This window comes from Pezoporus flaviventris, unplaced genomic scaffold (assembly GCF_033815535.1).
Source record: "Pezoporus flaviventris isolate CSIRO_AGI_PZ_B2104156 unplaced genomic scaffold, CSIRO_AGI_Pfla_v1 ptg000066l, whole genome shotgun sequence".
In the NCBI taxonomy this organism is placed as follows: domain Eukaryota; kingdom Metazoa; phylum Chordata; class Aves; order Psittaciformes; family Psittacidae; genus Pezoporus; species Pezoporus flaviventris.
This window is the reverse complement of record NW_026892614.1, coordinates 7,574,358-7,595,168: the sequence shown is the minus strand read 5'-3', so window position 1 is coordinate 7,595,168 and position 20,811 is coordinate 7,574,358. Positions and strand designations below refer to the sequence as shown.

Below are 20,811 nucleotides of genomic sequence, written 5' to 3'. Positions count from 1 at the left end.
ATTGCTGGGAATATGTTAAAGTTAGTGGCCTGAGCGGAGTTACTGTCTTACTGCTTTGCAGTGACTCACTTTAAAGGCTACTGTAAAAACACAAGAATCTCAATAAATCAGGACAACAGGCAATATTTGTATCTATTTTAAAGCTGAATGTTTTCATATTTTGGGTATGGATTTGACATGAAAACCTGAATAACTAGAACAGGATTTAGAAGCTTGTATTAGGAAATGTGTTAAACACTTTGAATTAGCGAAGCGTTTGTAGAAAAGCTGTAATGTCCTATCAGGTGATCTTGAAAATGATGTAAGAAGTCTAATGCTGGGCACAGTATTCAAGAACATGAAATTCCACAGTTGGGGTAAGCAGCATAAGAGATAAGAAAGCTTTATCTTTGCCAAAATGGTTTACTTTGCACTGTTCTTCAGTTTCAGACACACAACTGATCCACCACTATAGATCTACAAGCAGGAAAGACTGTTTTCTGTGTGGCAGGGTTGAGAGAATAAGAAGTGGGACCCCTGTAAGACTGAAAGAGCCTTTCCTTCTGCTGCATCCTCTAACTTGGGCTGCCGTGCTGTTCTTACCAAAACTTCTGTTATCAATTTAAGAGGAAACAATCTGTGCTACTTCTGTAGTCAAACATGTAATTTGAAATATTTAATATTTAATAAACTGTTAAAGTCAGAATATAACCTTTCAGAGGGATCAACTTGTTAACATAATCAGCTGTTCTCCCAGCAGAGTAAAGATGTATTCTCTTGGGTATCTTTTATAACCTCCTTACTCTGAGCCACGCTCAATAAAAATGCAGAAAGAAGTGGCTGAAAGGCAAATAGCAAATGTTAAAATTTATAAAAAGGTGACTATTCTAAAGCAAAGAAGCCCTATTTGGGTTCAATGTGGGTTGTTTTGCTTTAATTTCAGGCTTCCACTGCGCATATCATAACTTTGAGAGGTGGAGGAAGACTCATCCAAATGGGCTTTGCAAAAATTTAAGATCCAACAAGCAAGCACCTGCTGTGGTGAGGACAAGGTTTAGTTCTAAGAATTTCATAAATATTTATTTTCTATGAATATATGATTTCATTTTGCCAGAATATTAATATTTATATTTTTTTCTACTTTCACAGTTGTTTTAGAGTCAGAAGAAGCAGGCATAGCAAGTGTGTCTGCTAAAACAGCTAAATTTAAACTGCACAGTTTTATTTAATATCACTAAGACAGAATATTTTAGCTGTTTTGGCGTGATGGTATTTAGAATAAAATGTTCTTTCACTTCCTAAAGCTCAAATACATGAAAATCTCAGCAATTGCTGGGAAAACTATTTTTAAGAGAAGAGGGGTACTGTGAAGGGGCAGGATTAAGCTGCTCATTTAAGGGCCTCCACCTCATAGAATAGATGCGGGTTTTGATCACCTTTTCCATCTCTTCAGCACAATGGGGAGCGATGCCCGAAACACCAGCGTGAGGTGGTGTGGGGCCCCGTGCCGGGGACACAGACCGAGCCTGGACCTCCTCACCGGCATCCACATTTTGGGCTTCATTCACATTTTGTGGGGGGACTGTGGCCGCGGCACCCTGCCCAGTGCGGCACTGAGCCTGCACGCAGAGCCTCCAGCGGTCTGCCTCCATCCCCCTTCCCTTGCTGTGAACGCTAGCAGGCTGCGAAGGCCGCAAGGAAAGCGCTTTCAGCCCGGCCCGGCCCGGCCCGGCCCGGCAAGCAGGCCGCTGGCAGCCGGAGGGAGCAGAGGCCCCGTCAGGCCCGCGTCGCCATGGCGACGGCGCGAGGCTGCTTCCATGGCGGAGAAGGAGGGGAACGGTGAGGGTAAGGCCAGGACCGGGGCCTCCTGCCCGGCGGAATGTACGGGAGGGCAGGGGGGGCCGGGCACCGGCCGAGGGGGACCCGCCTCGCCACGGCTTCCTGCGTCTGGCGGCGGGAGAGGCGGTAGCCGACGCGGTCTGCCCTGGCCGGGGCTGGTGCCAGGATGGCACAGGGGCATTCACTGACGGACACAGTCATATACGTGCGTGTGTGCGCGCATTTATGCCTATGCATGCACACGTACCTACTTACACACGCGGATAAACACACCCCCTGAGCCCCCGATCCCGTTCAAGGTGTCCACACCGGTGTCTCCACCTCAGGCCTGCCCCCAGCTCAGAGCCAAGGGGATGCCGCCAGCCGCCTGCTGCAATGCCACCCGTGGCCAATGCCACCCGTGGGCGATGGCCATGGGAGCTGACAGCCTTACAGTTGTGCTACTGCCATGCAGGGAGCACCTGGAGTTGATGGTGGTGGGGCCCACCGCCCTGTCACACAGGAGGGTGGCTTCCAGGGCAGCTGTGTCGGCTGAACCAGCTGCTGGAGCCAGTTGGTCATCACCGCTTGCAGTCATTTGTGGATGCATCGGGCTCTCTCTGCCAGGAAAAAATAATCTGTGCTGCTGATAGCACCATGGCTTATTTTTAGAGGCAAGTGTGTTCTACTTTAGGGAGTGTTGCCAGAAACTGCACTTTACAGGCTAAAGGTAGTTTCTCTTGCAAGGGTATTCAAGTGTCATTTCAAGGAAAACATACTTTCTGTAAAACTCACAATATTGTGACTTCTAAAATCTGTCCTTTCCATAAGTAAACTCGTGTATGTTGTAATAGTTTGCAAATTCTGTACATTGTATTTGAAATACTCTAAATAATGGATGGTTTTGTATTGTTTAGGAAAAATCCCAATGTATGCCATAGAAAAGTCCTGTATAAATAGTTGCTGTAGATGGTGCTAAATTAGTAATTTGATTTTGGTAGAAGTATTTCTAGCTGCCTTCTGCAGCACGTCTTGCAGAAGTGAAGAAATAAGACTGATGTAGCTTCAGTGAGGACTGTTCTAAAGTATCATGCCTTTTGTATTGTTTTTAATTTTTGTTTAGTCTTGTGGAAGAATATTTTTTGCTATTTCCAGTTTTGCAAATGAAGCTGAGGCACAGTGCTGGCAGAGGTAGATAGAGATGGTAGGATAACAGCCTAGAAGTCTGCAGAACCATCTGAGAAGAAGGAATCTAGTATTCTGGCAGGATAACAGTAATACTGGAACATTCTGGCTCCATATATTTCGGGCACCCATATGTAAAATACTGAGATTTTGCCTCATTTTGTCAATCCACAGGCAGGAGCTCTTGGAGAAGGAAGGTCATGGGGGGTTGGTTGTTTGATTAATGGCTTTTAATGCTGTTTTTGTAGTTTCACATTGAGAATACTTTGTAAGAAATTTACTGTATTACTGGAGGCAGACTCTTTTTTTTTTTTTTTTTTTTTTTTAATTCATTTTTTTTAACATAATCTTCTAGTGGAAAATTGTGCTGTTATCCTAAATGACCTTGATCCAGAAATGCCATTCCTGGCCCTACCAGACTTCCCAATGGGTTATGGAAAGTGACATACTGGGCTTTGTTTTCCTGCCTGTAGAATGAGTACAATAAATTGTACCAAACAGACAAGGTGTCTGACTGAGCTTCTGCCACTCACAAGAATCCCGGTCTGTTATTGGCAAACCAGCTGCTTATTGCCCTATAAAGGTGTCTCATTATTACAGACAGGGCTGAGGTAAACCAACAGTCAGTGTCTCATTAAACTGCAGAAGTAATCCCATAAGAGTTAAGGCCATTACACCCATTTAGAGTTACTAGTAGACTTCTTGCAGATAGCAGTTAGAGGGTTAATGAGGATTCCCTGCTTCTGGATTCACACATTGATCATGCTTTCTTTCAGACATGTGTTCCACATAGAATCATAGAATAATTAGGGTTGGAAAGGACCTTAAGATCATCTAGTTCCAACCCCCATGCCATGGGCAGGGACACCTTACACTAAATTATATCACCCAAGGCCTCGTCCAACCCGGTCTTGAACATCTGTGCAAACTGCAACTTTTACTTTCTTATGCTTCAAACAGAATGATAACCTTAGTTGTATTGTCAAATAACTAGTCTTTAGGGTATTCCTCTCAGTTCTTTGCAGAATTTCAGTTCCACCAGCTTTCATGGTGAAAGTTTCCCTCAGGCCCTATCAGAGTTAAATGCCTGCTTAAATGTTTTTACACATGTACATGATGTACACAAGGCCAAAATCCTCTTGTACATCATGTTACTCACATGAGTATTACCCCCCTAACTTATGCAAGTCTTATGAATAAAATCTTGTATGTGCATAAGTGTTAATGGGATCACACCCATACTATCTCTAGCTTCATATTTTATGTATGAATTTATATCCCTAATTTATGCTTTCAACATTGTTTAATGTTTTTTCTTCATACCCATCTGATTACACTATAATGTTTGCTTAATCTTTCTCTTCTGTGTATTTGCTATCTTCCCTCCTATCATTCTTTCCCTTTTTCTGCTACTTAATTCAGTCTGTCTGTTCTTCCATTTGCTCTCAGATACTGTCTTTGTACTTTGACATAGCATGTCAGATTTTCTAAGTTTTAATATCTCTGATCTCAATACTAATATTACTAAAACGTGAAAGCAAAATGTCATTCTGGGAGTGCCTGAAGTAGAACTAGACAGAAGACAGGACATATTTTTATCCAGCTGGGATTTAAGAAATCACATGAAAGTACATAAAGGAAAGAACACTCAGTGTTCCTATATCATTATGTAATTGATCAGTATTAGAGTTTTTCTAAGACCATATTCTTTGTGCAAGATAGCTCACATTTAAAATGAGATTAATAAGTCATGAATCTTAATCCAAAGGGATGTATATCCTGGCATCTATCAGAAACAGGGTGGCCAGCAGGACTAGGGAAGTGATCATCCTCCTGTACTGGTGGGGCTGCACTTCAAATACTACTTTCAGTTCTGGGCCTGTCACTGTAAGAGAGATAATGAGGTGCTGGAGTGGGTCCAGAAAAGGGCAGCGAAGCTGGTGAAGGGTCTGGAGAATAAGTCTTATGAGGGACAGCTGAGGGAACTGGGATTGTTTTGTCTGGAGAAGAGAAGGCTCGGGGGAGACCTTACCACTCTCTACAACTACCTGAAAGGAGGTTGTAGTGAGGTGAAGGTCAGTCTCTTATCCCAAGTAACAAGTGCTAGAACAAGAGGTAATGGCCTCAAGCTGCACCAAGGGAGGTTTCGATTGGATATTTGAAAAAATTTCTTCGCCAAAAAGGGAGTTAGGCATTGGAATAGGCTGTCCAGGAAAGCAGTGGAATCACTATCCTTGGAAGTGTTCAAAAACCTTGTAGACGAGGCCCTTAGTGACATGGTCTAGTGGTGGTCCTGGGGTAATGATTAGACTTGAGGATCTTAAAGATCTTTTCCAACCTAGTTGATTCTGTGATTCTGTATTAAATAGTCTGAGCTCTGGTTCACCCATGTATTTCCATTTGAAACCAAGTAACTATTTCTGGATAACAGATGTCTTCCAGAAAGATTGTGGTGTGAAGACCTACAGACATGGAGAATAACCATTCTACTATGATGATTTTCTCTGGCAAATGGTTAGTAGTTGTTCTCGGTAGTTTGAGTTACAGCTGTAGTATGTAATCAGGTTTCACAGGTCTTCTTCCCCACTCACAGAACAATCACATGAAGGTTGTTAGTGGAGAGGGGAAAGAGTTTTCACCCCAAGTTTAGTGTCTTATGTAAATACAGTAACTGTTCAATCATACATATTTATCTCTCTCTAATTGCCCCAGTTTGCTGCATGGCATGCTGGTGAAATCGGAGATGTACTTGGAGCTTACATTTGGTGAGAACTAGCTACATTTCGCATTCAACTTTTACCTTCTGGCAAAGAAGAAGAGCTGCTCCTGCTTCATGTGCCCTGCTGTGTCTGGATGTAGGGTCTAATCCTTCCTTCTCCATGGCACATGGCTCCGCCTGGATTCTGTATCAGTAGAGATATTGAAAATGTGCTGCCGCTGCTCATTCTGTTTTGATGAAGTTGCACGTCCAAGCTTGGAGAGTCAAGTAGCTGCCATAAGTACTGTAGGCAGTTGTAACCATTAATTCTGCTCAGAGCTCACTTAATTAACATAAGAGTTTTAAATCTGGCACGGGAAAGTGCTTAAGCTCTTTATGACTTTGGGGAATCCCACTGAATGGGATAACATGATGCACATGACGTTTAAGCACGTGAGTACATTTAAGGGTCTTGCTGTATTGAGGATTAAAAAGTGTATTGTTGAGGGTTTTGCAAATAAGCATCAATGTTTGAAAGGTACGGAAGCTGTGGATTTCACAGTCACACTTACAATAAACCTTCAGGCTAAAGTAGTCCATCAAACAAATTATCTCTGATTTAAAAAGTGGCAGTGTTTCATTTATGGGAAATAATACAAAATTAGTATGGGTTGTTAAGAATAAGCAGCTTTCGCAAGGCTCAAGCAAGTAATATTTCAGCTCTAGAAGAAAGTCTGAATATATGAAATCACTTAGGAAATCAGTTTTATCACAGTGGAATTTACAGATGAACACTATATTTTTATATCATCTTGTGGACACTGCTGTGAGAAATTACACTAGTAGAAAAGTTTATAGCTTTTATTAGACTGTAAAGCAGTTTAACTTGCACCTTGACATCAGAGGTGTGTTTTAATATTTGTACTTATTTCAGAGTGAAGAAAAAAATAAATTATGTCCCTCTCCCATAGAGAAACACAGGCTGTAGATTGGATCCTCTTGGCTGTACTCCTGTACTTAAAGTTGATCTCAAATGGATGTAGAATAGGTAGCTGCAGATTGACAGGTTTCTTGTTCCCGTGGTTCATAAAATGGCACAACTTTTTAGTTTGGCTCTTACTCTAGCTTATTGAATAAAAAATTGCCTGGTTTGCAGGAAGTCTTTAAACTCTTTCGTCTTTTAAACAATGCCAACTAGCACATACACAGCGCTGAGAGGGAGCTTGAGAGCTCCCACAAATTATCTTTTCAACAATAGTTAATGTGTTATTAAGAATTTCCATGTCTACATACTAATTCTCAGATCTGAGGGGTTGGGTTTGTTTTTTTTCACAATTTAGGAGTACCGCTATTTTGTCTGAGCAGATACTGCTATTGGCAATGAAAGGTGGCTAAAGGCTGGGGAAGGGAAATGGTCTTTCAGGCAGCAGGGGTCTGACATGAGCCTGTTGTCAGATGTGCTCAGGGTTTATCCCTGAGCTGGGAGGTGGCTCAGGTTTATCCCTGAGGTGGGAGGTGGCTCAGGTTTATCCCTGAGGTGGGAGGTGACCATGCAGCCAGAAGTGCTGGTCACACCACTGCTCTGCCCCAGCCAAATCCTGCCGCTGCTCTTCCTGCCATGGAGGTATGGTTGAGGTGTTAACAACCATAGTTTTCACAAGCTTACCAAGTTTCATCTTAAAACCAGTCAGGATTATTGTGTTGCTGGAGTAAGGTCACAGGAGGTTCTGGACCGTTCCTGCCTATGATCAGGTTGAAAATTGGACATGAATTCTGAAATTTACCTATAAAGAGTTTGTATCCTTTTTTTTCTTTCCTGTTTGACCGTTTTCTCCTTTAGTTTAGCCTGACTTAGACAGTTACATAAATAAGTCTTACTCGTCATTGATGATAAATGTAAATTACTTAAATTTGTCAGCTGAAATGCTGTTCAGATTCAGAATATTATGCTTAGGCAAACAAAAAGAAAATTGGAGGATAGTATTCATTCATGATATATAAAGAAAGTTGTTTAGCACCGTAAGTGATACTTTCAAGACAGGCCCTTAAAAATCAAGCAGCTGCAGCAAACCCTGGTAATCCCTTGCCATTTTGTTTCACTGTAACCTTTTTCCTTTGCTTGGTCAAAGCCCTCAGCCCGGCTACTGTAGATAAATTTGCAACCAGTCTAGGAACTGTATTTTTAACCCATTTGAGATCCTGTCAGGCAAATTGAAGGGGTTGTGATATGAACAACATGTATTAAAGTTGTAGTTAAAACCCCTCATTCTCTCATTACATTGTAGGCAGTTACAGTTCTTTCAAGAGAAGGTGGTTTACAAACTGCTATATTCTAGTAGTGCTACTGTGGTGCTCTAGTTAAACCTTATAATGGTTTATGTTTAAAGTAAATTACTTCTCAGAGTGCTAATATCCACTTGATTCTTGTCCCTGCTTCCTGACCACTTGAGCAATCAGTGTGCAGAGACACTCTAGCAGGCATATTCAGTTTATGAGGCGTGTGGTGCTGCCACACATGCAATTAGGTGTACATGCACACTGTTGGTGACAAGTTTACACAGTGCCCTTTGGGGCCATCCCACCTCACTGGCAGCGAGCTGCTGCTGTGGGGCACACAGCACCCTGTGCACTATGGCATTTTGGTGGAGCTTTGGATAGTTCATATGTGTCAGGGCTGTGGGGTCAGAGTTGTCTTTTGTGACTCTGCCATCTGCTTCTGGGGCCAGCACTGTGCAGAGTCCTGGAAAAAAACAGAGACAAATGCCTTATGTGACCACACAGCATAGCAGCATGGGTTGTATTCCGTTGCAGTGTCCCAGCCTATGTATGCTCTTCCTTTTCGGCAGCGTCTTCCTCTCAGCATCACCAGGAGACCTATATATCCTTGCAGGGCAGTTTGCTGTTAGTGATGAAAGAGAATGTAAGTATGGGCTAGACATAACTTTTTCATTATATCCCAGGTGTGTCTGAGATGAAAGATATGGAACAAATTGCGACAGTGGAGATTACTGTTTTTGCCAGCTCTGAACTGCAGCTGAAGTGCTGACTGGTACAACTGCCAGAGTTGGGATTTCAGGGATGTGCAAAATGTCCTTAATGGAGATTTATGCTTGATCTTACCTCTGCCTTATGAAAAGGGAGACTGCATGCAGCCAATATTGCCTTTAAAAAAGGTGTCATAATTTTTTTACAGGTTAACAAATGTCAAGTGCTTTCATTTCACTATAGGAAGGAAAACATCATGACTTTCTTCAAGAGAAGTGTAAGATATTAATTGCATATTATCAGTGAATTACAGAAATACAGGAGGCAACCCAGATCTATGCATGGATGGGGCTTCCTTGTTTTCTTTGGGTGACTGGAGGCATATCTCCAGATCCTCTGCTCAGACGAGATGATCTTTATATCAAAAGGAAATGATTTCCCCCCATCCTTCTGCAAGTTAGTGTGACAAGGCATGCTCTCAGTGTCGGTTGTTTGCAATGGCAAGTATTTGGCAGCTTGTCTGTGGACACCAGCTAGAAGAAGGAGAGCTTTGCTGTCAGAGCTGGACCTGTGTACAGTATTAGGGTGAGTGATACTATCCAGAGCTTGCTGCTTTGGCTCATGAAGCTCCAGGCTTTTGTGAAGTCAGACTCAGCCACCATTTGTGTACCTGCAAAATGATGATGTGCTTGGCTTGCTGAAATGTAAGTCGTTATTAAGACCTGTTAGGTCCAATTTGGATACATGTTTCTTCCCAAGAGTCCTTATTGCATGCTGCTTCCAAAGGAATAATCTGCAACAGTTGTGAGGCCTGTGGAACTAAAGCAGCATGGCTGTGGGTCCTGAGAGCTGTAGTTGAACATTTCATGCTGTGACCTGATTGTTGCTCTAAAAATGTTACAGCAACTCTTAACATAAAATGTTTGACAGCTTATCAGATGAAAATGTGTATTGTTATGACCCAGGACTCAGTAGTTTTTTCTGTCCTGTAACTGCTTCATGCCAGAGTCTTGAGGACTGTCTCATCCAACCCTTCCCCCCCAAGTAGTGCAAAAAGGCAAACCAGGTTTGAGAAAAAAAAAAAAGTTTCAACACATGACCAAATATTAGGGTGGGGGGGAAAGAAATTGGCTTTTCTACAAGCACTCTGCAGCAACAAGTGCACAAAGTGTGGGCAGACAGGCTTGTGTGAAACCTGGGAAGAGGAAAACCACTATGGATGGTCAGGGTAGGTGCTGTTGTATTTTAAAAGATGCCTGGGAGGCCTGCCAAGCATTTCTGATGTAAATGACAATGACTCCAGATTCTTTCAAGTGCTAAGAGATTATCCCTGCTTTTTATCTAAGGTTTGGGCATACACGGGGCATAACCCGCACGCATTCCTTCTGTTTCCCAGTGCTATGTATTCTCCAGAGGACATAGGCAATGTGCTGTTTGTTACTGTTCACAGCATGACCCTGCACTGTTTAATACAGGGGTGACAGTGGGTTAGGATCCAAGGAATAAGGTGCTTAAGAAGGCCAGGTCAAGGCATTAGCTCTCACTATTGACTGTTTCAGAGCTCAGAGAGGCTTTGTACTCGGGGCGATAAAAATCTATAAGCCGTAGTTATAGGGAAAGGTGCAAGATGGAGCTATGAAGTTGCACAGCAATGTGTTTATCACTGGGTGCTAGCTGCAGTATTCCCAACAGCCGGGGGACAGTTGGAGATGGCAGGAGGAGCTCGGGGCTGTGGCCAGATATTGCTACATGCAGTCCTTAGAGAAGCAGCAGAACATCATCAAGTTGGAGCTGGAGAAGGGCTGAGTGCCAGGTATGTGCTTGTGCATTTCCCTGCTACCTACATCTAGTAATCCTTCAGCACAGTGTCATCCTGGCTGGTCAGAACAGAGAGCAGAAAACTTGCCTGTGCTGCTGCGTATGTGAGGAATTAACCTGCATGGCCATTTCCTAACGGAAGGGCTTCTGCCTAGTACCACCACCAAGGCAGTAGGTGACAGCCTCTGCTGAACTTTTTTCCTTGCAGATGTTAGAGGAATGCTGTAGCATGGCTTACAAATTACTCACTAGAAAATGTGTCAAAATGTCTTTCAGTTTTAACTTGAATTAGGCCAACTTGCGGTTTTCTTTTCTGACTTTTTTTTTAATGGGCATGCTGCTGGGTCCATAACACTTCATCAGCAGGAGAATCTAGTGCTGTAGCCAGGTCCTGGCCCCAGCCTGCATACTTCCATTTCCAAGGCCTGGACTAGCCCATCTCAGCTAGGTGCTGCTATGGGCAGCTGCCTGAGCTTGTGGTGAGGCAGGAATCCCTGCCAGAGTCTGTCTCACCTTAATTTGTTTGACCTGGAACATGATGCATGCTACATACCAGGTGCATGGTCATGCCAATCAGCCAGCCACCGCACCTCCATTTCTCCTCTTCGGCCTATACAGAGCAAATCACAATTTATTCTGTCCAATGACGGTAGAAAGGACTTCTTCCACATCACCCCACCAGAAAAAAATAAAAATGAAAAAATGGAACAGTTGAGCACCCATCAAACCTCAGACAGAGCTTCAGGTTTGAACTCTAGCTGAGTACAGCTAGGTAGTGTTCCTTGGTCATTTCGCAGGATTGCAGGCTTCTCTGCTGATGATCACGAAGACTGGTGCTCCAGCATATATAGATATATGTGCAGATGTAGCATATCTGCACAGAGTGTGTACAGGAAAAACATCAAGGCATATTTCGTTGAGCTTTTCCTGGGATACTTGAAGTACTGTCACTGACATGGATTGTTATGTACCTGTGCGGAATCACTCAGAAGAGGTGCCTCCAAGGGAATGGATTTTTCCTTAGCAAACCATATGACTGTAGATTCCTTCCCCAGTACATCTCGGGTTTGTGCAGACTGAACTTGCCCTCACCAACAAGCTGCTCAGGAACAATTTGAGCAGCAGGAAGGAAGGATTTTCTTGTCTGTAGGGCAGGGGAGAGACTAATCACATGCAGCACATGAAGAGAAGCGAAGATTATGATGCCAAAAGCATAAAGCTGGGAAAGGAGGTTCAGCAGAGCAAATAGGTGCTATGCTGGAGGTCCTCCAGGGGAAAGTGAGCAGAGTTGACAAGCAGTGTCAGCCACCTCTGCCTGTGTTCATTGCTGTGTAAGGAGCCCAGGCAGCTAGTAGGAAGGGCAGAGTCATATCCCTTACCACATCTTCAGCACACGCTGATGATTTTTGTCTTCAATGGCACAAAACTCACAGTCTGTTTTCCATACGCCTTCCTCACGAGCAAACTTGCCACATGTCCAGCCCTGAAGAGCACTGGAGTTGTACAAACTGTAAGAAGCACAATATGCCATTAGAAGGACTCCTAGGAACCAGTCCCACTCAGCCAATGCTAACCCTGCCCCTCTTCCCTTCACTTGCAAATTCTGCTTGGTTATAAATAGTTTGAGTAAGTTTAGTTTGGCTTGTGTTTTGTGTGTAAAGTCCTTATGCCTTTTATTTCTTTGAAACAAATTGCAATTCTCCATTCTGAGGACCTCCAGAAAGAGCTGTGTGGAACCAGGAAAATGAATGCTTTTGTTTCAGAAGCCTTGGAACAAGGAGGCTGTAAGGGTCATAGTATAGGAAGTGATGCAGAAAATATGTGTTTATTGGTCCCATTCAACATATGGACAATTCTGTGTTACAGCAAGCATCTGTTAAGGAATTTGTGGAGGGAGCAAGGGTATCCCTTGTAATTTGCCCTTCTCCATTCCCACAGGCAAATACATTATCTGCAGCAAGCCCAGGCAGTGGTTGTAGTTCCGCTGGGGCTTCATGTTGACATACTTTGCCATCTGCATCCCTTGGCTTTAAGAAACACAGTGCAGGCTCTGGACAGAGCAAGCGAACAGGATCCTGGTAAGGATGTGGGAGGCAGGTTTAACGTAGCAGCTGTTCAAGCTGTTGTGTCATTATGACTCAGAGCAGATAGGTATGAGTTATCAAGTACTGAAGATGCAGAGTGATCTCTGCGGACCAGTGTGGGGGTAGTTCGCCCAGCACAGACCAGGCAAAACAGTGGCATCTTGCAAGAGCAACCAGAAATAACAGCATTAATATGACTTCGATGGCCTTTTCCCATGAGGGAAAGAAATGTATTTTTCTGTTAATGAAACGTATTTGATCCGGAAGGGAGGGCAATAGCTAAGATTCACCATGACTCCAACACCTCTGGGGAGATAATGAGGACAAGAACTTTATGAATAGTGGATATTCCCTTTCAAATTAGTGACACTTTAATATGAACTGTGTTTTGGACGCAGTGTGAAGGATGGATTTAAACACCTTTGGATGTACTAGGTGATGAAAGGCATTGACTGTTAATGGCTTCTTTCCTAGCTTGATGTGGCCTGTTTTGTTCCACGTTATAGTGTCAGTTAGATTAAGACTTTTATGAGCAACTACAATCTTGCCTGTTTATCAAAGTAGCAGTAGTTTCTACATTTTGTTTCTGAACAGTTGAGTTAGTTTGTTAGTTGCTTCATTAGTTTTGTTAGTTTTGGTTCCCACGTGAATTAAGACATCTGAATCTGTTGTAAATTAGAATGCCATGGCATTTAAAATGCCACCTACTGAAGAATCAAAACCTAGGGTAATATCCAGGATATCTTGTTTCATCAGCAAAAGTTACTGTCAACTTCTAAGTCCATTAGTTGTCACCAGCTATCACAAACGATGTATTTTGCATATTAGTATATTGTTGCATTTTTCAACTTTGAGGCTGAAATGCACAGTTATTAAGTCATTTTTGAAAGTCTTTAATGCATTTATCATAGAATCATAGTGTAGTTAGGGTTGGAAAGGACCTTAAGGTCATCTAGTTCCAACCCCCCTGCCATGAAGAGTCCTTCGGCAGCATCCTTATGGGTCCCCTTCAGATACTGGAAGGCTGCTATGAGGTCTCCAAGCAGCCTTCTCTTCTCCAGGCTGAACAGCCCCAACTTTCTCATCTCAGCCTGTCTTCATGTGGGAAGTGCTCTAGTACCCTGATCCCTGGCAGTGTTCAAGGCCAGGTTGGACAGAGCCTTGGGTGACATGGTTTAGTGGCAGGTGTTCCTGCCCATGGCAGGGAGGTTGGAACTAGATGATCTTAAGGTCCTTTCCATCCCTAACTATTCTATGATTCTATGATCATCCTCGTGGCCCTCCTCTGGACTTGTTCCAACAGTTCCATGTCCTTTTTATGTTGAGGACACCAGAACTGCACAAAATACTCCAAGTGAGGTCTCCCAAGAGCAGAGTAGAGGGGCAGAGTCGCCTCCTTCGTCCTGCTGGTCATGCTCCTTTTGATGCAGCCCAGGATACAGTTGGCTTTCTGGGCTGCGAGTGCACACTGAAGGTGGCTCATGTTCATTTTCTCATGAACCAACACCCCCAAGTCCTTCTCCGCAAGGCTGCTCTGAATCTCTTCTCTGCTCAACCTGTGGCTGTGCCTGGGATTGCTCTGATGCAGGTGTAGGACCTTGCACTTGGCATGGTTAAACTTCATGAGGTTGGCATCAGCCCACCTCACAAGCGTGTCAAGGTCCCTCTGGATGGCATTCCTTCCCTCCAGGATATCAACCGAACCACACAGCTTGGTGTCATTGGCAAACTAGCTGAGGGTGCACTCAATCCCACTGTCCATGTCACCCACAAAGATGTTGAACAACAGCAGTCCCAACACCGATCCCTGAGGGACACCACTCGTTACTGGTCTCCAGCCGGACATTGAGCCATTGACCACAACTTGTTGTGTGTGGCCATCCAGCCAGTTCTTTATCCACCGAGTGGTCCATCCTTCAAGCATCTATCTATAGCGTGCTTCATCCACAGAGTCCTTTTGATCAGGACATCTGTAACAGGTTCCCACAGGAATGTCCCCCATAGCTGTTCTGCCTTTAACCCTGACCCACAAACTCTCTGTTGACTGCTCACCTGTCCCCAGGCAGAGTTCCATACTCTCCAGCCTATCCCTAGCATAAATAGCAACTCCCCCTCCCCGCCTGCCCAGCCTGTCTTTTCTAAAGAGCCTGTAACCTTCCATTCCAACACTCCTGTCATAGGAGCCATCCCACCATGTTTCTGTGATACTTAAATATTTATCAACTTCTAATGGAAATAACCAAAATATTTCCATTATGGTTAAATTCTATGGTTAAATTAAACTCTTTTATTTTGTATTACTAGCATAATTTTATAAAACAATCTAATTTCTATAGCCAAAGCTGGAGTCAAGGTAGTGCTTACTTTTTTACATCTCTTTATTATGTATTTTGCCCATGTTACAATTGTCTCATGTAAAGAAGACAAAGAGGAATAATTGTGTTTAGTATTTTTGTGTCAGAATTTAAAGCAGCTTTTGCAGTTAACTTTTCCACAGCCGTCGTCAAACTGACAGCCTGTATTTTATTATCAGACATAAAACTAATTAACTGTTTTTTCTAAACCCCTATTTGCTGCTGGTTGTTTTGTTCTCATGGTTGTTTGCACTATGGGCCATGGGGCTGTGCAAAGATTGTTCTCATTGCTCCTCTCTAAGAGCTCCATTCTGTGTGTCTGTTTTTAAATATAGTCCCTTTATTTTTATTCTCTATTAGTTTTCCATAAGGCAGTTAATGTGAAGGAAACAACCAGGTAATTTTTTAGCTCTCACATGTACTACCATTAGGAGAAGAGATATGACAATAGGATGACATTATGTTCTTAGGCCAAGGTTGCTCATATACATGATGATGAGTGTAGGGTTCTGGTTTTGTTGATTAACACTGATGATGTGGTCTGCTTGTTTTATCCAATTTCCACATGCTGTGTGCTGTGACAAACATAAACAATAGGGAGCAATGGTACAGCTGGTTCCCAATAACACTGAAAACCATGGAAGAACAAAGCTTTTGCTGTTCTTGAGACTTCATTTTTCTTCTTGGAGAATGCTTGAATGTGACCTCTGCAGGAACCAATTAAGTTTTGGTATTCTTTTACATGAAGCAGACTACAAGTCAGATTACCTAAGTATCATCTGTGATTACATGGGAAGCTTCTCATTCAGGAGTAAAAGCATTATCCATAGCTTGGATCTGCAAACTGGAGTAGGTACTACTGTCAGTGAAGACCTTAGCCTCGTCATTTGTTGGGAATTGGCCTATACCAAATTTCATCTTTTATCTCTTCATTTGATCTGAATGGCTAAACTCAGGTGGTAACATTTCCCACTGGTGCCGTCAATACTTTGTGTCAACTTCAGTTTGCAGTTCAGGAATGAGTTTATCTCATCTTTTGAGGAATCAAGTTTCTTTATAAACATCTTGTTTTTCTTCAAATTTTGCCTGTTTGCCTTTCCAGAATGAAGACTTTTCAATGAGCATTTTCATTATGTATCACAAACACAAAAAAACAACATTGCATATTCTGCAAGCTTACATCTTAATCATATTATTCCTTTCTTTTGTGGTGTCTAATAATATCATACATGCTATAGGAGTTGTATAGCAGAGAAGAAAATAATTCTCTTGCCTCAATATTTTTAGGGCACAGCATGCAATTACTGTCTCATCATGTTGGTCTGACTGTACATTAGGCTTCCTCTGGAATTAACAAGGTCACTAGAAAAAAATCTAATGTATGCCTTTTCTTCTACAGAGCAAAAAGGTCTTGCCAATAAGCCAAATTCAAACGGCCTCAAGACCATTCTCCCCCTGTATTTCTTTTCTTCAGCAATTTTCTTAAAATAAAATTAGTTAAATGCTGTAAAGTTTTCTTCTTTGGGGAGGGCAAGGTTTCTGAATTTTTTTTAAGTCAGTCAAGCTCCCTGCAGTTAAGATGAAGGCAGCACAAACATTTGTGGCAGAATGATCTAGGGTGTTGTATCCTTTCCTTTGGAGTTAGGGAAGAGAAGCAGTTTCACAGGATATCATCTGATACTATCACCAGGAATTCCTCTTATGACACCACACTGGCTTTGCTTTTTTGTTCTGGAAACTCCCTGTCTTGATAAAACCAATGTACTGATTTGAGAGTGTTGAAGATTTTACCTGTGCTGATAGTGCTCAGTACTGTCACTGTTTTTCAGTATCTTAACCTAGCTGATGGTCCAGTTAACACTTAAAAAACTGATTAGATCTCATTCCAGCTAACTGATAACCTCCTCAGAGTTGCAGTTGTGAAGTCTCTTACTGTTTTTTTTTCCTGCATATTTAAGCAAATATACATTGTACATTTCTTCTTAGAGCTGCAGACAGATTTTTTTTCTCCCTCCCTGTTCTTATGCCCTTATTTCCATTAGTGGTTTTGTGAAGGATTTTTGATAAGGTCAGATGAAAGAGTGGCTACAAACATCAGAGACAAATCTCTTGCTTTCTTAGTTAATCCCTTTCATCCATTTGCCCTGTGCACCTAGATTATAAACTGGGAATCATCTTTAAAGAGACCATGGTGTTCTTCAGGAACAGCACCAGTCTCCATTCTTAATGGGGACCTGTTCCTGCATCTTGACACATTTTTAAGATTTTGGCTCCATATTAAAGCTGTAAGGGCTGAAGTGCGTTTGCCTATTTCTGCTTGTTGGCCAAACATTTTACCGCTTTTTAATATTAAAAATATAATATAAATTGAAGATACAAAATATAAAATTATTATATTTTCACCATGCAGTAGGTTCAGTTTTTAAGCAGGCACCTCACACTTACTTACTTTTTTGTAACTTCTCCACCTCTGGCTGTCTCAGATATTCCCCATAGGTCAACCAACTTCTCACCTCTCTTTTTTGATTGGCATTGTATGGCAAGACAGAGATTATTAATTGTGATTTTGGAGATGATGGGAAGAGCTAGGATTTGCAAAGGCTGGTCATAAGGGCTTTATGAAAGAGTGTTGGAGCAGTGGGGGGAGGGTGGTTAAATACCGTAGCTTGGATCTGTGAGCAGAAACAGAAGGTTTGCTGAAGCTGAGTGGAGATTGCAGGGAGCTTTAATACTCACATTTTCTCATGTGGCTACCTGCACAGTCATGTCCCCTCTCGTGTCCAGTCCAGTCTTAAAAGTCTTCCTTCTTTTTTAAGTCTTTGCAACCTCTTCCCAGTTTTTGAACCCCAAGCACCAAGCTTGCTGCCTACTTTTGGCTGAAATAATGGCTAGTGGGAAAGAGAAGAGATGGTGCTGGAGTCCATAGCCACTGGTACAGTTCTGTATTTCCTGCTGATAGCCTTGCTTAGTGGCGGGGGAGATCTACAACAGAGCTGCTGATAACAACACTTCTAAATAAAACCAGAACAAGAACATATACATTACACTAAGACAACAACATACACATTACTCTCAAACTATCTGTCACTGAGTTGGGGTTACCTAGTTGCATTGCTTGTCCTTTCAGACTGACCAGTTCAGCAAGGCAGCCCCAGTGACAAAGGATTCCTGTCTCCAGAGACCTCAGGGGTTTCCTCACATCTACTTGTAACCATAATATAGTACCATGAAGAGAGGATGGAATAATTAATAAGGTGCCCACTTGCATATAGGAGTTTAAATATAAAATTGACTATATTTATTAAAATGCACCTAGATTAATGTTTATAAAGATTAATGTTTCAGGTGTGTTGATCAAGCCCGCTGGTGCTTCTACAAACCAGCCCTTCATTTTACTCTTTATATAGTGCAAAAAGAGTTTCAGAGTATCACATAGTGTAAATAGGTTCTTCTGGCTGTATTGGGACTGAATTTTTTCCTCTTAGCAGAGGACAGATGCTGCTCCCCAGCATTTTAGGTGGTTATTTAATGTTGGCCTGCCTGTTCCTTTGATACCTCTTTTTTTCTGCACATAATTTCACTTCAGTGAAAGGAAGGATTGTATTTTTGAACCATCAGAGCTACTGGCCCTGAGGAAGAAAAAAAGCAAGCTCCTACAGTTAAAAAAAAAGGTACAATCTGGCAAATCATATCAACTAGAAATCACTTTAAAAATGCTCATTCCTCAAGAGTGGCAAAGCCTCATCTATTTAATTACTCCTGTTCCCTGAAAAGACTGAAGCTGTGGTCTTTAAAGAAGAGATGTCACAACTGAGGCAGGTATGCTGCTTAAGGACTGGCTTCAAGTGGGCCTCAAAGTGCTGGGGAACTGTCTGAACAAGCTGAAGAAGAACAATTCGGTCTGCAAGACCCACCAGAATTAATCTGGGAGTCCCAGCTCCCTGGCAGTCTTACTTAACTGGCAGCGTCCAGAGCTTTATCTAGTTCATGCTAAACAAACTGGGAAAGTAGCAAGGGACAGTACAGGAAGGAAAAGTAATATTGAATACACTTTCCAGTTAATGTACCTTAGGAATGGAGTTTAAGACATTCTGTCTTCTTATTGCATATGTGGTAGGAAAATAAATGAGAACGAGAAAATGAGAAAAAAAAATGTCTCTGAAGCATTTTAGCAGCATAAAACTGGAAATACTGTATCACCCCTGCAGGATACACTTGAGGGAATAAGTAGTTGTATGTATTGGCATATTTTTTTGGCATGATAGTTTTAAATTATGATTTAAATTAATTTATTAAATTAATATTTTAAATTATTTATTCAATCTATTACAATTAATCAGATAATTTTATCTTTGATATTATGTATTGTTTATCTACTTAGTAGAATAAGTGAGTGAAATCTTTTATTCAATCAGAGTGTACATATTTCTGTCCTGAAAACTGCTAAAACGTTGCTCCATGGGGCAACATGAAACTAGTTGATCTATCCATGGAATGATTCTCCTTGTACCAAAAGATTTTAGTACATTAGAGCACCACATCTGCTGAGTTAACTGCCTGTCTGATCTCTTGATACCCTTCTTGGAGGTATAATTTTAATCCTTTATCCATTACCTACCCTAGCACCAGAATCCATCTTTTTCTCCCTCCTGAAGAGAAGTTTAGAGTGAATCATAGAAGTCTTCAGATAACTAGCTTTGCCAGCTGAAACTGCGTTGAATATCCTTGGCTTTCATTCACCAAGCAAGGATGAGAGATTTAGGCAATAGCTCATCTCCTGTTACTCATCTCACAGGGAGTCTTTGAGAGGACTACAGTATATTATGTTTTCTTTGGTGGATATGGCTCTTTATCATAACTTCCTCTCAGTTTTTGGAAGAAATATAGATTATCTAGTACTTAGATTAAACATCAGTGCAATTTCATTTCAGGACCTTTCTTTGACAGCCCTCTTGACACAGGTAAGATTAATGCATACTTTCTTCACATAAGGCAAAGATTGAAAAGGCTGGATGGCTACATAGTTCCAGTACTGGAAATCTCTCTCTGCCTCCCCTTGGTTAATTTTTATTTCTATAGAAGGCTCACCATCAAGCCAAGAATATGCAGCTATAAATATTTATTCAGCATTTCTCTGTTGCAAGACATAGTGTACAATTGAAGTGCCAGATCTCAAGAACTGAACTCCAACAGTGTACATTGGAGACTGGATCCAAGACTCTCTGAAGTCACAGAAGAAAATCACATCAAATGTAGTAGTTTGAGAGTCTTTAGGGCTTCTTACTGCAAGGAATCAGGTCCACTGAGATTTAACTGTGTTTTCTGGAATGGAATTAAATGTGGATTTTACTTCTTAGGCACATGAAAGTTAGGCATTATTGTCAAGCTATGAAAAGAATACAGCTTGTCCTATATCTGGGGACTGAACTCTTCTTCCTCAGTAAGCTCCAGTCTCCAATCCATTGTACATATACCTGCCTATGCTTCTGTCGGGGAAATAAAGTCAGAGGGAGGAATACAGGATATATTCGTAGCTCTCTTCTCTTTAAGTGTCCTCTGGAGGAGTTCAATACAAAGTTCAAACACAGGTGGAAAACAGCAGGCACCTGTACCTTTATAAGGGGATGCATCTCTCTTCTGTATGAGGAAGAGCTTCCTTATGTCCGGATGAATCCACTACTATATAGAAGTACTTGCAGTCTGTGGTGGGTTGACCTCGGCCAGCAGTCAGGCACCTACCCAATCACTCCCTGCCCTCCTCAACAGCACATGGGGAAGAAAATACAATGAAAAAGCTCATGAGTTGAGATCAAGACAGGGAGGTCACAAAGCCAATGTGTCATTTAGCTATGTTCTGTTCTGATATCTTTTGCCAGAAAAGACATTTCTG

General features: G+C 42.1%; 1 protein-coding gene across 2 annotated transcripts in view; it reads left to right on the top strand.

Annotated features, from left to right (window-relative positions):
• Positions 1 to 307: 307 nt before the first annotated feature.
• EFCAB2 (EF-hand calcium binding domain 2) overlaps positions 308 to 20,811 on the top strand; it is a 37,668-nt gene continuing 17,164 nt past the window's right edge. The window contains exon 1 of one of the 2 annotated variants that reach the window (XM_061471124.1): positions 308 to 1,824. In XM_061471124.1, coding sequence (XP_061327108.1) covers positions 1,437 to 1,824 — 388 coding nt within the window. In that variant the 5' untranslated portion in view covers positions 308 to 1,436. The remainder of the gene's footprint in view (positions 1,825 to 20,811) is intronic. The other variant, XM_061471123.1, reaches the window with a different exon arrangement.